This window comes from Azolla caroliniana, unplaced genomic scaffold (genome assembly GCF_043228905.1).
Source record: "Azolla caroliniana isolate FFs.n. ecotype wild unplaced genomic scaffold, voAzoCaro1.0.p SCAF_17, whole genome shotgun sequence".
NCBI lineage: Eukaryota > Viridiplantae > Streptophyta > Polypodiopsida > Salviniales > Salviniaceae > Azolla > Azolla caroliniana.
Genome location: NW_028230452.1, coordinates 4,919,297 through 4,940,789, shown reverse-complemented (window position 1 = coordinate 4,940,789; position 21,493 = coordinate 4,919,297). Strand labels below are relative to the sequence as shown.

Genomic DNA, 21,493 nt, shown 5'->3' with positions numbered 1-21,493 from the left:
AATTGACTTTCACATCCATTGTGAGTTGCATATTATAAACGTTGACATTCCTCTTCCTAGCATTATAGAAGGATCCTTCCTATATATTCGATTGCACAAGTTTCTTAATGGTTGTTTGACATACCAAACTCTAAAATAATCATATCACTTCATCTCACATAGTTAATGGAAAGTATTTTGCCAACTAATCACTTCTTCTAAGTTATGAGGTATTGACCTTCTCTTGTTTAGGGTTATAAAACTAACAAGCAAATATGCGATTGGCCAAACTAGTGAAAAAACTCTAAACAACTATGCAATCATTTCTGGACAATTTTTTCGCCAGGAATGTTGATGACTTGTATTTGTTTTTTTTTTTTTAAATCGCAGATGAAATATGGATTATGTGCAAAGTCTGGTTAGAATACGAGTTAAAGGCCTACAATGAAATTGAATTGTTGCTGGTATGAACAAAATATTCATGAGTCGAAACATGTAGAACTTTCCAAAAAGCTAATATTCATCAATATCAAGGGGCCCAACATACCCATTTCAAAATGAACCGAATTATGTTACTCCCACAAAAATGTATAATAACTCGAGAGTCAACATGAGATCATATGTGGCAGGTAGTTCATATATAATGAATGATGATATTGAAAGGTCACCAAATTATTTATGTAATAAACCTACTATAATGGTAAGCTGTTATGTTTTGGCAAATAAACTCAAGGCCATAGATTCACATCCTTACATTCATTCACACATATTTATCACAATATAACCACTTCTCCCCAAAACTAGCATCCCACATTGTGGTGTTGTATTGAGTCAAAATGACCGAGCCATTTCACAATTGTGGTACTAAAATTAAACACAACTATGGGCCGATTGGTTGCTAAAGTCTTTCTCATGTATATCTCTCCCTCTCCAAATAGTGGTGGGATAAAGCGACACATCCATCACAATTATGACTCCAAAAGGCAAACAAAGTCAAGACGCACCCCTCTCCTCTCTTTGTGTCTCTTTCACATGTATTACGTGAAAATGTCATATTTCTGGTCTCATAGGTCATATTTGACTTGCGAAGACGATAATAATCTCTCTCTCTCTCTCTCTCTCTCTCTCTCTCTCTCTCTCTCTCTCTCTCTCTCTCTCTCTCTCTTGTGAAAAACGCTTCAATGTCACGACAAGTCCCGCTCTCATTCCCAAATGTGAGTGGGGCCATGCATCCGAAGACTCTTTCTTACACATACACATACATTCAAATTCTAACATAAACATACTCATACAAACATACACATTACACATTACACACACACATACACATACACATACACATACAAACATACACATTACACATTACACATTACACATTACACATTACACATACACATACACATACACATACAAATTCTAACATACAAATACAAATACACATACACATACAAATTCTAACATACAAATACACATACACATACACATACACATACACATACAAATTCTAACATACACATACACATACAAATTCTAACATACACATTACACATACACATATAAATTCTAACATACACATACACATACACATTACACATACACATACGCATACCTATACACATACGTATACGTATATGTATACGTATACACATACGCATACGGTCTGCGGGGGTGGGGATGGGGATGGTGCGCGGCTATGGCGTTGAACCGTTGAAACCCACATTTCTGCACCCTTTTACTCCCTCCCCCTTCCCTTCCCTTCCGCCATTTCATTCTTCCTTCCTTCCTTCCTTCGCCATTTCCTCCGCCACTGTTCCTCATCTAATCTCTGTCTGTCTGTCTGTCTGCTGCTGCTAGCGTGTGTATATGGCTTACTACCAAGATAAGCCTCCAGTCATGGCTCCTCCTGTTCAAGGTATGTCACAGGAAACGTCTACATTCCCTTCCAAGCCTTTTTAAAAAAAAAAATTTAAATCCTTCTTTCGATGGAATGGTTGTTTTGTCCTCCGCGCTCGTGTATCTTCGAGTTCGAAATTAGAATGTTGGAACCGATGCAGATCTGTGTGAAAGAGACTGAAATTCTCACAAACATTTTGCATCTGGATCATTATTATTTCTAGTTATCCGAGAGAGAAAGAGAGAGAGATGTTCTCTCTGCATTCGAGAACATCCATAATATACTTTTTCATGGACATAATGTTTCTGTATACTTCTATGTTTCCGACGCATAATGCTCCAACTATATATATCCGTCTAAATTTCTTATTTTCCACGAGAGAGAGAGAGAGAGAGAGAGAGAGAGAGAGAGATAAACATCTGTCTTACATCGATTCCAGAAATGATCATGAATGTTGAGAGAGAGAAAAGGGAGGAATGAACATCTTTCTTACATCTAATCTAGCCCAAGAATAATATAAATTTTCCTGTTTGTTCTCGAGGGAGAGATAATAGTGAACACCTTTCTTGCTAACTGCTTGATCCAGGAATGATAATAAATTTCTTTGTTTGATGAGAGAGAGAGAGAGAGAGAGGAATGAACACTCTGGAGTGCTTCATATTTCCACATCCGGTGAAAGTGTGTTCAAATTTGTTAATCGTGTTCTTGAGTGGAAGTAGTTTCAGTATCGTTGGTTTAAAGTCAGAATTCAACCACGACCTTCAATTGATAGCATGAATAGCGTACCACTAATACGATAAAAGAAATGTAGAGATGTTAATTGGGCAATAGTTAATGACTGCGTCAACTGTTTCTAGGTTTGATAGCTTACACCAATAATGTTAATCGATTACAGTAGAGAGAGAATGCGTCTCATTACATATTTCTTATCAATGGAGTGGGCTTTCGTTTTATGCGTGGTCCTTAATACTTGATTTCCAGAGTTTATTTGACCTCATCTGATGTAAGCGCACATTAGATTGGGGCAAATCATAGGTCTGATATAATAACTTCAGTATTTTAGTTTGCGAAGAATCGTTTTGAAAAACTTTCCCTTACCTCTCATAAACGCCCCTCATGTGCAACATTTCTGCAGAATTTGATGATGCTTATAGATTCTCTACGTTTCTGTGATATAAGTCTGACTTTCAACATGAAATATCTGGCATGAATAAGATGATTGTAATCATCATCTTTGCTTGATCCTAGTTTTTGCTTTTTCCTCAAAAAGATTATATTAGATTGTTGATTCGTATATCTTTAATTTTCAGGCTACCCGCCACAGGGATATCCTCCACAAGGTTATCCACCACAGGGATATCCTCCACAAGGCTATCCTCCACAAGGCTATCCTCCACAAGGTTATCCTCCACAAGGATATCCTCCTCAAGCTTATCCTCCACAACAAAATCCACAACGTGATACTGGTCTTCTTGAAGGATGGTAAGTTCTACGTCTTTATCTGACCTATGGTACCCCATTGTCTCCATATGTTTGCTGCTTTATGGGTTGCAATTATGAGATATTGTTTTCTGATATGTTTGTTACTTTGTGTTTTGTGGCAGTCTTGCAGCTTTGTGTTGCTGCTGTTTGCTTGATGCTATCTTTTAACGGTCAAAGAGGGCGACACTTCGTGTTTCTGTGTAATTGTTTGTTTTTTGGGTTGAATGGCTTTGGATCTCTGTTTAAAAGACACAATTGTTTCACTCTGGAACTGAACCTGTCATAAAAGATAAATATGCTGAATGCAGACCAGGCTGGATTCATTTGATTCCTTTTGGTTGTAATCTATTTTGTTTTAAAAAACTGCTGCTAAATACTCAAGATTCTAGGTTCTAATCTCGCTTTTTAGATCGTAAACTTTCTACCAGTAAACTATTATAACGTAGTTCAAGCATCAAATATGAATCTATGCCAATGATATTACTAAACTTTTATCTGCAGTTTTCCTATTAAGTTGTGATAAGCACAGTGAATGTATCATTGAACTAATTGCAAGTGTGAATTAAACTTGAGATAAGTAAGTCCTGTGAATGAGAAAGATATGGAAATTATAGTTAGTGTTTAGTATATCAAATTTTTTAAAGAATTGATGATTAGTAATTGTTCATGTGAACCTGAATCTTGTGCATCGTTGGGGTTTAGATTTTAGATTTTCTGATTGAGCAGTAAAATACTCTTTAATTCATGATTTTAGATTTTCTGATTTTCTTAATTCATGATGCGTCTCCTACAGATCAGTGTTAAAGAGTTTTGTGCACTGAATAAATTTAAGTCGGTGAACAAATCGTTTGTGTAAACCCTTTGATCATTGTGCATCAGCAGGGTGTAGTGTTTAGAATCTAGATCAGTAGTCCGTGGACATCATTATCATTACCTCCCAAGATACCGGTGGTGGTGATGCCAATTACTGTGGTTGTAATTGTGCTAAATTAAGTTTTTTGCAAGCTGATTGTGTAAGGTTTCAGTGCCCTTCAAATAGGGTTATATACTCTGCTCAGGAATGTTTCTCTGTCATTGCTTCACAATTTATTTATACAAACAAGGTTCCTATAAAAAAGTAGCAAAAATCAAACGTCTTCTGAGCTTTGGTGAAATATAAGCAGTTAATCTTCAGAACAAAACAAACAGTGGTTTAGTTTTATCTCAGAAGTGTAAGCAATTACTTTTCCGAACATTGTTTTGTCTTCGAAAAGGTAAGTGTAGAACTTGCTTTTTCTGAAACTCGCATTGCGTTAAGAGTCATTCATTATATGTTGAATCTAGCCATGCATTGTATGAAGGAAAAACGATATACTTACAAAGGGAAGGTATGATGAGCCTTGAGGCTAAATAAGATGCAATCATTATGAAATGGAGAGACGTTCTCAATAAGAAGATGCCAAAGGAAAATGTTTAATGAAGTTAACTTGAATCCGCTATGCATTGTTAGAATTGTGTAGGAAATTAGATCACATCTAAAACACAAAAACGAAAAGAAATTAGATTCAGTTGTTTGGGCATTGAAACCCACAAATTCTCACTATTTCTTCAACATTAAGGTGTCACGATGTTGTGTTTTACCTTGACACTTTCCTCTAGACACACCCCTTAACACAAATATTGTAAGGATTCACCCACACATAAACACATTATTTATGGATTGTAAGTTTTAGTGGTACATTGGTTGACAAAATGATACATAGATTCTATTATCGTCTTTGGAGGTCAAATATGACCTATGAGACCAGAAATATTACATTTTATGTGATACATGGGAAAATGAACTCTTTGTGTCAAGAACTTTATGAATGTTGCAATCGAGAGTGCACATTGTGGTGGTGAGAGAAATTCGTGCAAGGATTGGGCTTGGTCGAGGATGCATGGAAAGCATCATCAAATATGATCAAAGGCAGAGCATTGTATCAAAGTATGGTACTCAAACCCTCGAACTTGTTTAAGGCTAGCCAACCACTCTCATCACTTTTGTCCTAACACCTCTTCTCTCATTGCAATGCCCATACCTTCATTATTGTGGTTAATGATGGACTTCCCATATGGAGAAATGCCTATGATTGGGTCAAATATAAAACTATCACACAATACCTTTGAGATGGAATTCTCATATGGAGAAATGCCTATGACTGGGTCAAATATAAAACTATCACACAATACCTTTGAGATGGAATTCTCATATGGAGAAATGCGTAAGACTAGGTCAAATGTAAAACTATCACACAATACCTTTGAGAAACCCGGTTCAACAAAGATTATACATCACGATACAATCAATATTTATGTCAACTGCCAAAGTAGTAGATACAAAATTTGTAACGACAAGTTTTTTATTGGGAAACCTCATTACAAGGTCAAATAAGACTGGGTCAAATGTAAAACTATCACACAATACCTTTGAGAAACCCGGTTCAACAAAGATTATAGATCACAATACAATCAATATGTATATTGACCGCCAGAGTAGTAGATACACAATTTGTAACAACACGTTTCTTTATTGGGAAACCTCATTACAAGGTCAATAGATTGTCAATCCATTGGACAACACCTTTAAAAGATCAATAACCATGTTAATTTATTTAATATCCTTTTCCATTTGTCAAAATCATATCATAACTTCCATGTCCCACTCAAAAATAATATACAAGTTGAGTTGCCACGAGGCCTTTGTTACAGTAATCATGTGCAATTACATGGAATGGTCCAAATGTAGGAATGTACATGATTAATTATGTGGAAGACAGCTTTCACTCTTTGGAATCTGGACGAGTATTCAGTATCCGTGTCCAGAAAAAACTTTGATTTATTACTTCCTCAGAAATCCTTCCAAGAGAAAATCTGCCTCGTGTTAATCCATGTATCTCAATGGGATTTCAGTGTTTCTTACAATCCACAACTATCAACTATCCTTGACTTTCAGTAAATCTCTATGGAGAACTAGATCTTCGTCTTCTTGGAGAAGTATCTTTGATTCCATCATGAGAAATAGGTACTACTACTTTCCTTGGCTGTCCCGCGGCATTGAGAGTTCTTTGAGTACAGACTCCTTCCACTACTTGAGGTTTTATAACATCTTTATTTTTTACAACACTACGGATATCTGCATTATTAGGTTGCGTTGAAGAAGACCGGGGTCTTAAACTGTAATGACAACCAATAGAAGGTTCAGTTCCAGATGATGGCCTCCGATTTTGGTCCCACACATCTACTGATGAAGATAGATTCGTTGATCCTCTTGATACGACAGGACGAGCTGAACGTTGGTATATAGTTGGACGAGATTGCATGCCATCTTGGGAATAGCTTCTTCTGTACTCATTGTTTGCTTCCATCTGTAGCATAATTTCAAGCCTTTCAATGACATATTGAAATTCAAACAGTAAGTATTCTACAGTTGTTTGATGATATCAAAAAACTATTATTACCTCAAACTTGTCTCCTATTTCCTTTAGCAAGTTGTTTTTGACGCCCAAGGATGATGACGTTAGACCTCCAGAATTCTGCTGAAATCAGTTATATATAAGCTCTATATTTCTTCCAGCCAGAATCTTTATGTTATTAGTTTAATAGAAAGAAACACCCATTTACACTCACATTTGAGCAATCCACATGCCGTGCACTCCCTCTTTTTCCATGGGAGTTGATGCAGTGACCTCTGATACCCACAGTATTTGTCTTACAAACTTGGGTTCTGTCTAGTGTTAATGCTGCTAGTGGGGATGTAAGACTTGAAGTTGGATCAGGCGCTGTTGAATGACCATCTTGAGTAATGGGAGGAGAAGCATAAATCCTGCTATTTCGATTGAGTTCGGATCTTTGACGCCTTAATGCATCACCCTGCACCAAACATAGACACATCCATTCTTGAGGATTTTATTATAAACAAATGCGCATAAATGTCAATTTTATTTTGACCATTTTAACAGTGTGGAAGTCTGAGACGATAGTGTGCTATTCCTCAGTGCATGAGAACAATTTTAGGATTGAATCATTCAATCGAAGCATGAATATTTCTCCTCAAGCAAATACTTTCCCTCTTTTCTGGGCTGATCTTGACCATCACAGCTATTAATACCACGTTTTTAGTACAGAGCATGGGCATTGCAATGTACCCAGGTATTAAGCTAAAAGAGATACTTTCTTTTAAATAGATACAATACCATTAAACATGTGTAGAAGTTCTATGAATACCAAGTATTAACTTTTCAAGGTTGTGAAAATATTAGTTAGTTCTCAACCAGACAACAAATTATAAATTAGCATACCATTTTCCACATACGAGATTGCATGTCCCGTAAGAAGTGTTGTTGGGGTCCAATCACACTTCCAGGCCTTACTATGCGAAGGTAGCCTATCGCCTACACCCTTGCAAAATATACCAGAGTCAAAACACTCCAAAGTTTCTTACATCAAGCACTTAATCTAAATTTTTGATGCAGAATGCATCTTGCTCTTAAGACAAAGATATTGAAAGGCTTCATTTAAATCAAAGAGCTCTTTTGGCTAATGTATCATCAACAAAAACAAATTAAAACTGAATCTTGTCTTTTGACAGCTTCTATATAAACCATCTAAAGATGTCATAAATGACTCCTTTTTACAGGAAAAAGGCCATAAGGATATAGGAAACGTTTTCAAATCATTTGCTTTTATAATTATAGAGACCTGTAATGTTAATCAATAGCAGCAGGGACAATAGATACGATTAAGAATAAGCTTGCACAATGTCAGTGAATTCAATATTTGAATTTAAGCTCAGATGTTTAAAACATCTAGGCAAGACAAAACAAAATAAATTCTCTTGAGAGAAACTACAAGTTACATCGTAATATCTATAGATGTGATATTCACTGGCCATCTTTTTGGGAAAGTCCAACTATTCACTTATGGGAGTATGAACACCTGGATGCTACTCATTATGTTCCTTTTGTGAGAATCTTCTGAATGCAGGGATGACTTGTAACCTGACAGACATCCCCTTTTTGAGAAAAGATGCATCTATATTACTGTATAGAAACAATTCAATGACCTTAATACTGTCTAACATAATAGGATGCTAATCCAACTTTATGAAGGATGATGATCAATATTATCACCATAGTTTAAAGACAACTAAATTGATAGGAGAATTATCGGTTACTGAATTTTAAACCTCATTACAGCAACAGAAGTTTGAAACAAACCTCATTAGCAGTAAACCGGAAGTTTTTCATCAAATAACAGCCAATCAATACACCAGTCCTTCCTAAGCCTGCCTGGTCCCAATAAAGTACATTTTTAAGCAAATATAAGAAGAAACAGACACAAAGAAAACAAATAGTGAAGCGCAGCATTTCATTTCTAAGCTGACCACATTTAGGTAATTTCATACCTTAGCAGATCTCTTATGACTAGTGAAAGACCCAATAATATAAAACTTGACAACCTACCTTACAGTGGACAGCCACAGAACCTGGACTCTCCTCCAGAATTTCTAGAAAGCGCTGCACTATCCGTTCTGGAGGACAACTGCAAAATAAAAATTGGCATTTGTACTTAAGTAATGTGTAAATCCAGGTGTCTTGGGTAAAAATATTTAGATCCAAAGTCAATCATTTATAGCTTTGTCTTATTTCACCTATATGCCTACCTGCCATCAGGAAAGTAAAGATCATGATGAGTTAGGCCATGCTCTGTAAACCGTCGCCGATCATAAAGTCTTTTATTAAGTCGTATGACAGTGGTGACGTTTGCCTAAAAATATCAGGAGCCTCATGAGCATGGTAATGATCCATTTACTATGAGATATATAGGATTCTCAAAGTTCACGCTCCAACCTGCTTAAAGTAGGGTACATAGTCTTCAGGAACAAGAGTTCGGTATCCACTGACCTATAAGAAAACATAAATTCCAAGTTAATGAAGATATTTCCAGGTGAAAAGCAGATTAGATTTACTCAACTAAAAAAACTCAAAAATCATGAACCCTGACTACAATTCCTGCCAGGTTAACGGTGCAAAAAACTTGTAGGGAGATACTCCCAAACGACCTCAGTACGCCTTGCGCCTGGACCACTGAATGCCACTATTTTGTTGGGAACAATCCAGTTCAGGTCTCCATTCTCAACCTGTACAATAACCACTTTGCGGCTTTAGTTACTATAGGAGAAAGAAGTATAAAACAATTTGAAGATAATCATCAATCGACCATGTTACCAGCATACTCAAGAGTGCTGAATATTTCCGTCTTAGAAGCCCATAAGCGCCTAAGGGTTGGTCAGGTTAATGATACAATGACTTCTTCGTAGGATAAATATGGACATCCAATAAAGACCACCCCAACTATTAGCATATGTTTACAAAAAGCTTTGATATCAGGAAATAAAATTTCTTGAATTGCTTCAATTCCAGTGCAGTAACTAGAGACATGTCAATGGTTCCTCTTATCACATTTCAAAAGACTAGAAGTCCGTAATTCCATAGAGGAAAAACCGGAAAAATGGCTGTAGCCACTCACATTTAACTCTGGGAAGTTTGAAGTTTATGGATTACCTGGTCAAGAGGATTGTCACAGTAGACACGAACAGGTAAGGAGAAGATACAAAACATTTGATGAAGAACTTAATTTACAGTGACAAACTAGAAATGAATATGCTTGAAACATGCTAGGCTGATGGATACATGCCTTGCAAATAGGAAATTGGATGTCCATGACATTGGAAAATTGGATGATGGGGGTCTTAATAATTCTATAGTTCATTCTGTTCAGCCAGCCTAGGGCACATTGTTTCACCAGGAAGCTTTTCACCTCCAAGAAATGATCAAGTGAAACAACATAACCGAATCTCAACACATCATAGACAGATGCCATATATGCTAATATTCATGGCCAAGAGACCGTGGATTGTTGAACATTTCAAGTTAAAGCACCCATTACTTTCTTTCAACCTCTCAATATATTGATTTATAAAGTTAATTTAACATTTTCTTTTTCCTTGGAGCTCACTTTGGTAAGACCACATAACACTTCTAGTCTTACATATTTGTTTACTAGATGAAAATCACTCTCAATAAATTGGGCTATATTTTAACCTTTACAAATTAAACAAACAAACTAAAAAATTCACCTGCTCAAAATATTCATACTCTTTCACATTGAAATTACTGAAATCTATCCAGCCGATTTTTTTGCCTTTAGCTACCGCCTAAAAACATTAAGCCTAATAAATCAAGAATGACTAAGAGGGATTTTTTGTTAGATATGTAATCACGGAGCCTATATTGCATGGTTGACCGAAATACAGGAAGATATAAAATTGACAAAGAGATATGTGAGCAACAAAACGATATTGAATAGTGGTAATATTGAATTGCTACATGAGCCACTAAAATAGCAAGCTTAAATAAACCATGTTGCAATATAGATAAGTAGATTCTCCTCAAACCTAATATATTTAAACTTTTGATGAGAAAAATGTAACAGACTTATACCTTGATGCAATCCAGAACAGAAAGATGGTAGGTTGAAACTCCACATGTAGGGTCACGGAATGGAAGAAATGGCTCAAATTCAGACAAAGGAGCATATGATGTTTCCACATCCCATCCTTCACATAGCACCAAATAAGCTCCAAGCTGCAAAAATGGCAAATTATATTATAAAATAGAATAATCGTTCAAGACTCTTAAGGTTGCAACATGGGAGAAATGTTTACCAAAACTGCTGCATTGGGCTTCTTTTTAGGATCTGAACTAGAACAAAAGCATATACAGCGTCCATGTAGCTCACCTTCCTGTAGAGATTTCCAAGTGCAACAAAAAATTAGACCAAACCTTTATAAACTAATAAGCTCATATCTGCTAAATTCCATTTAAATAAGTCACCAAGATCCATGCAAAGAATTTTAGGCTACTTGTATCTGCATGGATAATTTGTGGTAGAATCAATTATTGGAAATTTCCTTCAGTCTCATCATCCCAGGAGAGCATCAATGGAAGGTTACAGAAGAAGACTTATATTCACAATCCTTATGCACATGGGCAAATAATACAGTTTTTATTTATAGACTATTAAGCAAAGACTTTAATCGCAAACTCATTTGATATTGAAACACATATGGCTCCATTTTGAAGCCTAAGCTCTTTTGATACATAGGTTATTTATAGACTATTAGGCAAAGACTTTAACAGCAAAATCATTTGATATTGAAACCCATATGGCTCCATTTTGAAGTCTACACTATTTTGATACATAGACATGGGACATAGAAGAGGATTTATTATTTCCTGAAACATGATGCATGTGACAGATTTATGCAGCGGCAGCACATTTCTAGGTTTATGGTATACTTTTGCGAGGTAGCACAAGAAAACCTAGATAACAGATATCTCCATCTTTAGTGGTATTTGAAATGCTGACGAAGAAATGTGAAGTTCTAATAATGGTTATCCCTATATACCATATTTGCTTGCGTGTATTGTAATTGTGATCTAGGAAACTACAAGCATCTCTATTGCTAACACAATTTTACTTGCCAAAATTCTAAAAGAAAGAAAATCCAGAAGATTGGGGACACAAAGAGCGTCAACATGAGAAAGCTTGTGATGTATGACAAGTTAGATACATAAGAAACAAAGGATTCCATGACATTAAATGCATAACTGATGAGATAGAAATTCTACTAAGCATTGAGAATTAGGATACCTGGGGTACCTATGGATTGTATGGTTGAGTCACTGTTGAGATTAGAATGTGTATGGCAAAGGGCTTACCTGCAGAATACTGCTTAGTTTCATACAGAAGTGGTAAGTGCATGCAAGATTGAGTGGTCCAAAATCAGCATAGAATGGTTCATATACCTGCAAAAACAGTTTATGAAATTATTTATATCGAAATAATGAATGATCTTTTGACCTATACAGACCTGAAATGACTGACAGGGGGATGTTGTGCACGCAATTTTTCAAAAACAAAGAAAAGGACAAAAAATTCCAAACATGGTCATTGTCAATAGTGAAAAAGACTTGACCATACCAGTTCGCTTGTAATCACAAATCAATGATTGGCTTCATCAAACAATGATCATAATTATGGCACATCATGATTGGCTTCATCAAACATCGAAGATTTGGAGCAGGAAAAAGAATGAAAGAAATAAAATGTGATCATACCAGTTCACTGTCAACAGCAAAGAAATTTGAGAATGCTTCATGAAAACAGATTTCTTCTTTTGGACAACAAAAATGGAAGGAAGAAAAACTTCAAATGGCCAACGCTGAAACAGTGTGATAGTATGGAGAGTGTAACAGTGTATAGTTGAAAAACACTTCATAGCAAACAGGAAAAATCATGATCTTTCATAACATATATATATATACACACACACACACATATATGCAATACCAGTTCATTGTCGATGCTAAAGCAGATTGCAGGTCCTGGAAGCCAATTCGCTTTGAGATCGTCAGGACGTTGAAGCACAGCAAAGTAGAGCTTTCCAGGGACCACCTCCGAAACGCCACTGCGTTCCAAGTCTTTCGGCCCCATAGGAAATGAAAATGGAGTGCGGAAGGAAGATCGACTTCAATTTAGTCTGCAGACAGGGAGTGGCGGAGGAAAAGAAAGGTTTTTTGATGAGAGGAAGGGAAGAAGGCGCTTCCCTGTGTGTGGGAGAAGCAGGTGAGATGGCGAAAGCGAGGAGAGAGCAAATGATCTGCAGGAGGAGGAATGGAGGGGCGCCTGCCTGCGCGAGAATGCTCTGCCGGTTTGCGTTTTGGAATTGTAGTAGTAACCCCACGACGTTTTGATTCTGCTTTTCTGCTTTTCTGCTTTCCTGCTTTCTGATTTTCTGCTTTCCTGGTTTCCATACTTTCTAACTCTCGTGTCTAGCAATCTGCAACGGTTCCGGTTCGAGAGGGTCAAAACCGAACCGTTTAAATTGTTTGAAACCTGAACTTAACCCAACCCAACTACGAAACCGTTAAGCCATTTAACCGGTAAAACCACGGTGGTTTTGTGAGGTCAATTTTCAAATTTCAAATTTTAAATCTTTTAAATATTTCATTATTCAAATTTTAAAATTTTTTCAAAATGTGAGAATAAGCCATGAAACTGAAAACATTGTTTAAAACTAGTTTGTTTGTTTTTTTTTAATATATGTAAAATATATAAACCGTTTAAACTGTGGTTTCTAACCGTTGAAACCGAACTGTTAAGCCACGGTTTCGTGGTTCGGTTTGGTGTTGCCGATTGTTACTCGTGTCGATAATATTTGTGACCATTTCAAGCATCAAGTCCCCTTTTAGATCCCATGATAACAAATTAGTGAGAAACCATTAAAGGGCAAGGCACCATTACTCAAAAGGAGAGGATAAGATAGTGCACCTCAATGATAACAAATTTTTGAGAAACCATTAAATGGAAATGCGCAAGTTCTTCGTCAATTTGGTGTGCATCATCACCATTGGCCTTATGAGTAAAAGAAGTCAATGCACAAGCAAGTGCATGGGCATTGTAGGTAACGATTTGCGCTAAACATCACAAAGTCCAACAATTGAAATTAAATTACCTTTCAAATAGGAAAATGTTTTTCCATGTACTACCTTATGGGTTTGTTATATGATTGTGTCATGCATGATACAATGTGATGAACCCTTTGTGTTACCTCTTCAATAACTAACTAACAATGTTTTTTGCATTTGGAATTCATCAAAACTACCTTGATTGGCCTTTATCACAATTATTTATGCTTTTAGTTTTCGATTACATTATAATCATACTGATTGACAAACCCACAACTTTCTTCGTGTTAGTTTGTCCAAAATACCATAACTATGTTAAAAACAACTCATTATTACTATGATAAATTGTACTTAAGTGTTGTTCATTTTGTTGTTTGTGATTAATAATCTTTTGTTTGTCCATGAACAAACAATTGGATATTTAGTCCCCTTTGAATTTGCCTATTGAACTCAACAAACATTGCCAATGTATTAATGGTTTGCCAGTAGCCTGTGACATGGAACAAACACGTATTCCTTCCTTCTAGTAATAGTAGCATAGCATCTATTCCCTACTACAAGTAATTGCTCCTAACTATAATGTGAAAGCATTGTCTTTGTACACGAGATAAAGCGGTCTAAAAGAGAGACCCCACATAATAAAGCTTAAACCTTTAATATGATTGATTATGTCATGAAAATTCTACGATATGTTCATGCATGTAAAGAGGATGTGTGGTAAAACTTTATGATAAAGTTTCAACAATCTAGTAAAATATATGGCTTAAAAGTATCATGATTCCATCCCAAGCATTCTAGAGACACACACATTCATGTAAACATGATATAAAATCTAGATAAATTCTATAGTTGGTGGTGTGGCAATAAGAGTCTACCAACATTATGGTGTGATTTGGTTTTTGATTGAGGGTGCAAAAGAATGAGTAGATAGGTATTGGTAAAGCTTTACAACCTCAAGATTGTTGCTTGTCCTTGATCGTGAATGCAAAAGGATGGTGTAAAATGCCTCCGTATGCAAAAGAGTGGGGTGATGAAGGGTCTCGGACATTGACATTCAACATTGTCCATAGTATTGACATTTGATATGCTTCCCAAGATGGAGAAAACAATCCACGACATGACTCATTTTAGTTTCCCAACAATTTCAAACCATCCTGAGAATCTTCATGACTATTCATTCACCAACACCAGAAGTCAAGTAAGTTGGAAAAGGTTTGGGCTTGGAGACAACAACATTCTAGAGTGTTACGAAACTGGACTATGAGGTTGACAATATAAAGCATTCCCTCGAGTTCCTTTTCCATAAAAACAATCAGAACATATAAAGATAAGATCAAAGAAAGAATGTGAATTTGTTGTATTGTTAGACCAAATGTCCATAAGAAACATATGCATGACAATGGGGGATGCACAAGGACTTTCTCAAGAGCTCAAACATGTGACAAATGAGATTTTCTAGTGTTCCTCTCCAAGGGGATGCATTTATATTTCATTTTTGTAAATCTGATTCATTTACTTTGTCAAAAAGGGCTCTGTTTTAAAACTAAATCATGAAGGAAGTTTGCTTTTTGTTGAATAATGGTAAATCTTCATGTGATCTGAGCCCAGGGAGAACACCAAACTAGTAGTAATATGGGGGGCTTAATAGTCTCTTTTGATTCATTGATTCAAGAAAAGCTAAATCCAAGCCATAACAATGACAGCGATGGCATGGGACATTTAGCAAACAATAGCAGACAATATAGTAGGAAATGAGAAAGGTATGTTGGAGAATCACTGGGAAAGTTTATATGACTTTGAAGGATCCCAAAAACTTGAGAGGTGCTAGATCATATACCCACTTGCTGTTATATCATCTAGATCTTAACCACCTGAAAACAGGTCTTCAATCGGTTAAATTGTCAGACATTGTAATGAATGGTAGAGCACGAGGGTGTAATGTACCGGAACATCAGAGAAAGTAGAGAGAGAAGACACACACAATCACTGATTCACTGCAGTCCCAGAGAGAGAGAGAGAGAGAGAGAGAGAGAAAGATGTATGTATTCATCCAATGGCTCCCCTCTACTCTACAACAACTCCTGAGAGTATGAATGAAGAAGGAGACGACGAAGATGGGGATGAGTTTCCCATATCCAGAGGTCAAAAGGACAAAACAGAGAGCCACTTTGTTTCTTCTGAAAATCTGGAGAAACTAATGATGACCCATCCATCCATCCATCCATCAATCTATCTATCTATCATTGCAGTCCATGCATGCATGTATGTATGTATGTATGTATGTATGTATGTATGTATGTATGCATGTAATGATGTATGTATGTATACATGCATGCATGCATGTATATATGCATGTAAAGATGTATGTATGTGGATATACAGGTATTGTGGCAGCAGAGCCTTCTTGAGTCCTCGTTTGTTAAGTTCACATGCACCACTCTTTTGGTCATGTTTCTCGCACTTTGGTATCTTGTGTCACACTATACCTCGCTCGATTTGACAACATGGATGTTGTCCTGAATGCTTGTGGCTCTTTTGGCTATCTCGTCACTACCCTTCTTGTAGCCATATCCACCTGCTTAATCCAATGAAGATGCAACCAAATGATATTGCACATAATGGTAACACCATGCCTCCCTCGAATCCAATGATTTGTTCCTCTTATCACACTTTGCATTCCAGGATGATCTTGGGACTGACAAATCCCATCAAAAGACATATCATAATCTAAGCGCGTTGCATTACATTGGTTGTTGATTTTATTATCATCACTCCATGTATATTATTTGTCAATTCGATTACCTTCAGGAATTTTTGTTTTTGAATCGAATCAATAAATGTGATAGATGTAGCCCTAAACTTGTACCATCTAATGTCAAGGTTTTGGCCACATTCGAGTGTCTTGTGCAATGGCCTAAAAAACCAATTTGGAAATTGCAATTTGCTCGTCGATATTTTCCATGCAACATGGCATTTAATCCAATGATTTGTTCCTCTTATCGCACTTTACATTCCAAGATGATATTGGGACTGACAAATCCCATCAAAAGACATATCATAATCTAAGCGCATTGCATTACATTGGTTGTCGATTTTATTATCATCACTCCATGTACATTATTCGAATCCAATGATTTGTTCCTCTTATCACACTTTGCATTCCAGGATGATCTTGGGACTGACAAATTCCATCAAAAGACATATCATAATCTAAGCGCATTGCATTACATTGGTTGTTGATTTTATTATCATCACTCCATGTACATTATTTGTCAATTCAATTACCTTCATGAATTTTTGTTTTCGAATCGAATCAATAAATGTGATAGATGTAGCCCTAAACTTGTACCATCTAAATGTCAAGGTTTTGGCCACATTCGAGTGTCTTGTGCAATGGCCTAAAAAACCAAATTGGAAATTGCAATTTGCTCGTCGATATTTTCCATGCAACATGGCATTTAATCCAAGATTCAAAAGGAGAGTATAACATAGTGTCGTCTCATCAACTCCCCTTTCACAAAACCCTGAGACAACATTAAAGGGCAAGGTGCAAGCTCTTCATCGGTTTGTCGTGCACCATCACCATTGGCCTTCTACATAAAACAATGCAATGCATAATGCGTGGGCATGGGCATTACATGTAACGATATGCACTAAAACTCAACAAAGGCCAACATTGAAAACTAATTAACTTCAAGATTTTGTAATGGAACTTGGGACAGTGTTTTTCCATGTACCACATTATGGGTTTGTTATTGATTGCACCAAGCAAGATACAATGTGATAGATCCTTTGTATTGCCTCTTGAGTAACTAACAATGTTATATTTCATCTAGAATTACATAAAAATCACCTTGATTGAGACACCCACACCTTTCTTCGTGTTAGATCATCAAAATTACCCTCACTCCGCTGAAAACAACTCATTCTTGTATTAGTGAATATTTCTTACGCATAATTTTCCTACTTGCTGCATTGTATTGAGTTGTTGTTCATTTTTGTTGTTTGTGATTACCCAAAAAAAATTGTCCACGAGCAAAGATTTGGATATATTCACTTCCCTTGATTTCGCCTATTAAACTTCTTGATCTCTCAACTCAAGAAACATTGCCAAGGCAATGAGTGCAACACGTTGTGGGTTGCATTTGATGTCGTGTCATTTTTTATGTCACATCCAATTGTGCTCTCTCCACCTCATTGCTTGTAGTTTCATCAATATATTATTGATTTGCCAAAACCCGTGACATGGATTAAACATGTATTCCTTCCTTCTAACAATAGTATTATAGTTTCTATTCCCTACAACAAGTAGTTGCCACTAACTACAATGTAAAAACATTGACTTTATACATGAGATAAAGGAGTGTTAGAGAGAGACCCCACGCATTATAGCTTAAAGGTTAAAAATGATTGATTGTGTAGTAGAAAATCCACAATGTACATGCATCTAAAGCTTTGTGGGAATGCTTCAACAAACGAGTCAAATATATGGCTTAAAAGTAATGTGATTCAGGCTTCATGGTAAAGGTTTAAAGAGTCTAGTCAATTTATGCCTAAAAAGTAGTTTATTATACTCCAAACTTTCTAGAAATATACAAACTCATGTAAATATGACATAGTGTGTAGAGCAATTTTGTACACGATGGTGCCATAATAAGTCTATACCAACATTGTGGTGTGGCATGGGTTTGATCAAGGGTGCAAAAGAATGAGCTAATGAGTCTTTTGAAATAACAAGATTAATCACATATCTTGCGTGTGAATGTACACTCCGTCGAGCACATGTGCGTTAACACCAGTCAACTAAAATGCATGGGAGATGCATTTGTATTGTTCAAACTATTTACTATGGACACACCACTCACTCCTCGACATTACTAGATTGATCCTAACTTTTATGCATGCTTACACAAATGTATATATAAACCAAGCGATGTCTCTTGTATCAAATGGTCACAATCCTAGATGTATAGCTTGTTTATTCTTAATATTATTCACAGCTAAATTGTATAATCATCCCTTGTTTTGCTTCGGGTTGGACATAACATACACGATGGGTGTAGTGATCAAGTTCATGTTGAATCATGAAACAAAATGTTTTGAAATGGTAAGCAATATAAGCAACCAATTGTCGAGCCTTGGAGTGAGTGAAATGGTGGTAGTTAGGCACTTTGACTTTAACTACACTAATTGTGTTGCCAACACGAAGGCAACATTGGGATGTTTTTTTAGGCTTGGATTAGGACTTTTGTCATGGAGGTCGAGATTCCACATGTGCATGGAAATATTGGGAATGGAACTAGAGAATGGTGTGACCAATGCAACATGCAAGGGAAGCATCGTGGCTTTCACACTTGTTGGTTGAAACTTGACATAAGAGCAACCCACTAAAATTTTGTCTATCTTAGATTTTGGTGGATCAAACAACCCTAACCATTGTTTTTTAAGCTAAGCATGAAAATATACTACTAGCTCAATGATATTGTAACATAGAACAAACCTTATGTCATAACATATACATCGAGTGAAATTCAAGGCTTGTGGCTTAAAGAGGAGGATATTCAAAATATTATTAGCTTGACCTATGAGATAAAGAAAAGAACAATGCCACAATGATACAAAGGCACATATATTGTATGCCATAGCCAACTTGCGTATTAACCATGGATTAGAATTGATCCCAATCAATGTTCCATCTTCAATTATATAATTCCTTGGACATCATTTTGGCGCCAACAACTACACCACCGCCATGACGCTCCACGCGCTCAAGATGATATACAACAAGAACCCTTTCTATCATCCTTTACAAGATTCTTGGATTTTGGAATTACCCTCTTTTATAGCACGACTTGATGCTATCTTGTCGGGGAGGGGGGGGGGGGGGGGGCATTTTGGTATTTTTCTTTTCCCCTTAAATTCTGATCTTCCGATGCTCTTTTGCGGTATGTATATACACCCAACCCAAGGTCATGTTTTATAATATAGGCTACTTCTAAGGCGAGAAAGCTTATTTTGATCTCATTTCCTTTCTTACGCTTTGATCTCCTTCCATGTTGTCATCGATATATTTCCACAATTTCATGATATCCATCTTAGTTGTAACGTGTTTAAAACACCATGTTTTGGTCCTCAACAAAATCCTTTTGCATCCCCCTTGTCATAGGGTTGCATTCTGTATATTGGCACTTGTTATAACCATAGCAACAATTTCACACCTCGATCTCGATCTTATTTTATACCCTTAGAATGGTGATAACAATTACTCAAAACTATTGAAAATTGTACGCGTTGGTTTGAAAGAGTCATTTTTTCTTCTTTATATCGTCTTCTTATTTTGTTGAACTATATCTCAGAGAAAAATGGTATGTATTGGCCCATTTCAATTCTCATTGAGCCTTATCATGTGATTACTTAGAAATAAGAACTATGGAAATAGTTCCATTCAAGGACAATGTTGTTGTCTTCACTTATTTTGTAGCAAGAACTCTATGCTCCATTCCTTCTATTTCACATCACTTATGCTATTGCGGAAAATTTGTGAGTGTTAACATTGAGTCGGGTGGGTTTTTCATTGGGAATTGGTAAGTTGTATTAATGCTACTATGTTTTCTAATTAATGCTATTGTATCTTTTTATGTAAAATGGAATCTAGTGACTGTCTTAGCTCTTCACATGTGGAAAATATGTAATGTCACCAACCCCTTACATCAAAGTTGTACCATTATAGAATATCATCTCCAAGCCCAAACTTTTTCCACTATAATCGTTAGTTGTGGTTTCCATGAATTGAGTAGTCATCAAGATTCATGGTGATTCGAAAAGCATAGTGAAATGAAATGAGTGATATTGTGGATCATTACTTCCATTGTTGGAAGTATATCAAATGTTGATAATGTGGAGAATGTTGACTATCAGTGATTGAGACTCTTTACCATTCTTTAACACTTCAAAACCTATTACCTAATCCTTTAGCACTCTCAATCAATGGAAGTGACAAACTTGATGTTATAAAGCTTTACCAAGACCCATGCACTCTCTTTTTTGCACCCTCGATCAAACCCAAGCTACACCTTAATGTCGATAAGGCCTTATCGCTGCACCATGCATATGATTTATTTACAGACTTTATCATGTTTACATGTGTGGATATCCAAGAGTCTGTAGAAATTCTACAACGTAATCAATCATGTTTAGCCTATAAGCTACAACACGAGGAGGCTCTTGCTAACACTCCTTTATCTCATCTATAAACACAATGCTTTCACATTATAATTAGTAGCAATTACCTGTAATATGGAATAGAAGTTATGTTACTATCAACAGAAGGAATGATACGCATTGTTTCATGTCACAAGTACTAGAAAATCAATAATAATGAGGATAGAGAGTGCATTTGTGGTGTGACATAAAAATGATGATATGACATTAGGTGTGACTCACAATGTGATGCATTCATTGTGCTCGCAAATTGCAATGTTTCATGGGGTGGGGGATCAAGTAGTTCAATAAACAAATTGAAAGGGAGTCAAACATCCAAACCTTTGTTTGAGGACAAAAGCGAAAAAAGTTTTTTTAATCACAA

At 36.2% G+C, this 21,493-nt stretch overlaps 1 protein-coding gene and 1 long non-coding RNA gene across 2 annotated transcripts; one reads left to right on the top strand and one right to left on the bottom strand.

The window, feature by feature from the left end:
* Positions 1 to 1,716: 1,716 nt before the first annotated feature.
* On the top strand, positions 1,717 to 3,751 carry LOC147852962 (uncharacterized). Its single transcript, XR_015531245.1, has 3 exons — positions 1,717 to 1,891; positions 3,184 to 3,355; positions 3,478 to 3,751. It is a non-coding gene; the product is annotated as an uncharacterized LOC147852962 (long non-coding RNA).
* A 2,228-nt stretch (positions 3,752 to 5,979) lies between these two features.
* LOC147852961 (uncharacterized) lies at positions 5,980 to 12,955 on the bottom strand. Its single transcript, XM_087333537.1, has 14 exons — positions 12,791 to 12,955; positions 12,160 to 12,246; positions 11,103 to 11,180; positions 10,879 to 11,022; positions 10,515 to 10,592; positions 9,438 to 9,515; positions 9,226 to 9,279; positions 9,039 to 9,142; positions 8,839 to 8,917; positions 8,593 to 8,664; positions 7,675 to 7,767; positions 7,004 to 7,246; positions 6,835 to 6,912; positions 5,980 to 6,741 (listed from the first exon to the last, which is right to left on the bottom strand). Exons 1-14 carry the CDS (start codon positions 12,932 to 12,934, stop codon positions 6,337 to 6,339), a joined length of 1,737 nt encoding a protein of 578 aa, XP_087189663.1. The 5' UTR covers positions 12,935 to 12,955; the 3' UTR covers positions 5,980 to 6,336.
* Between the last annotated feature and the right edge of the window lie 8,538 nt (positions 12,956 to 21,493).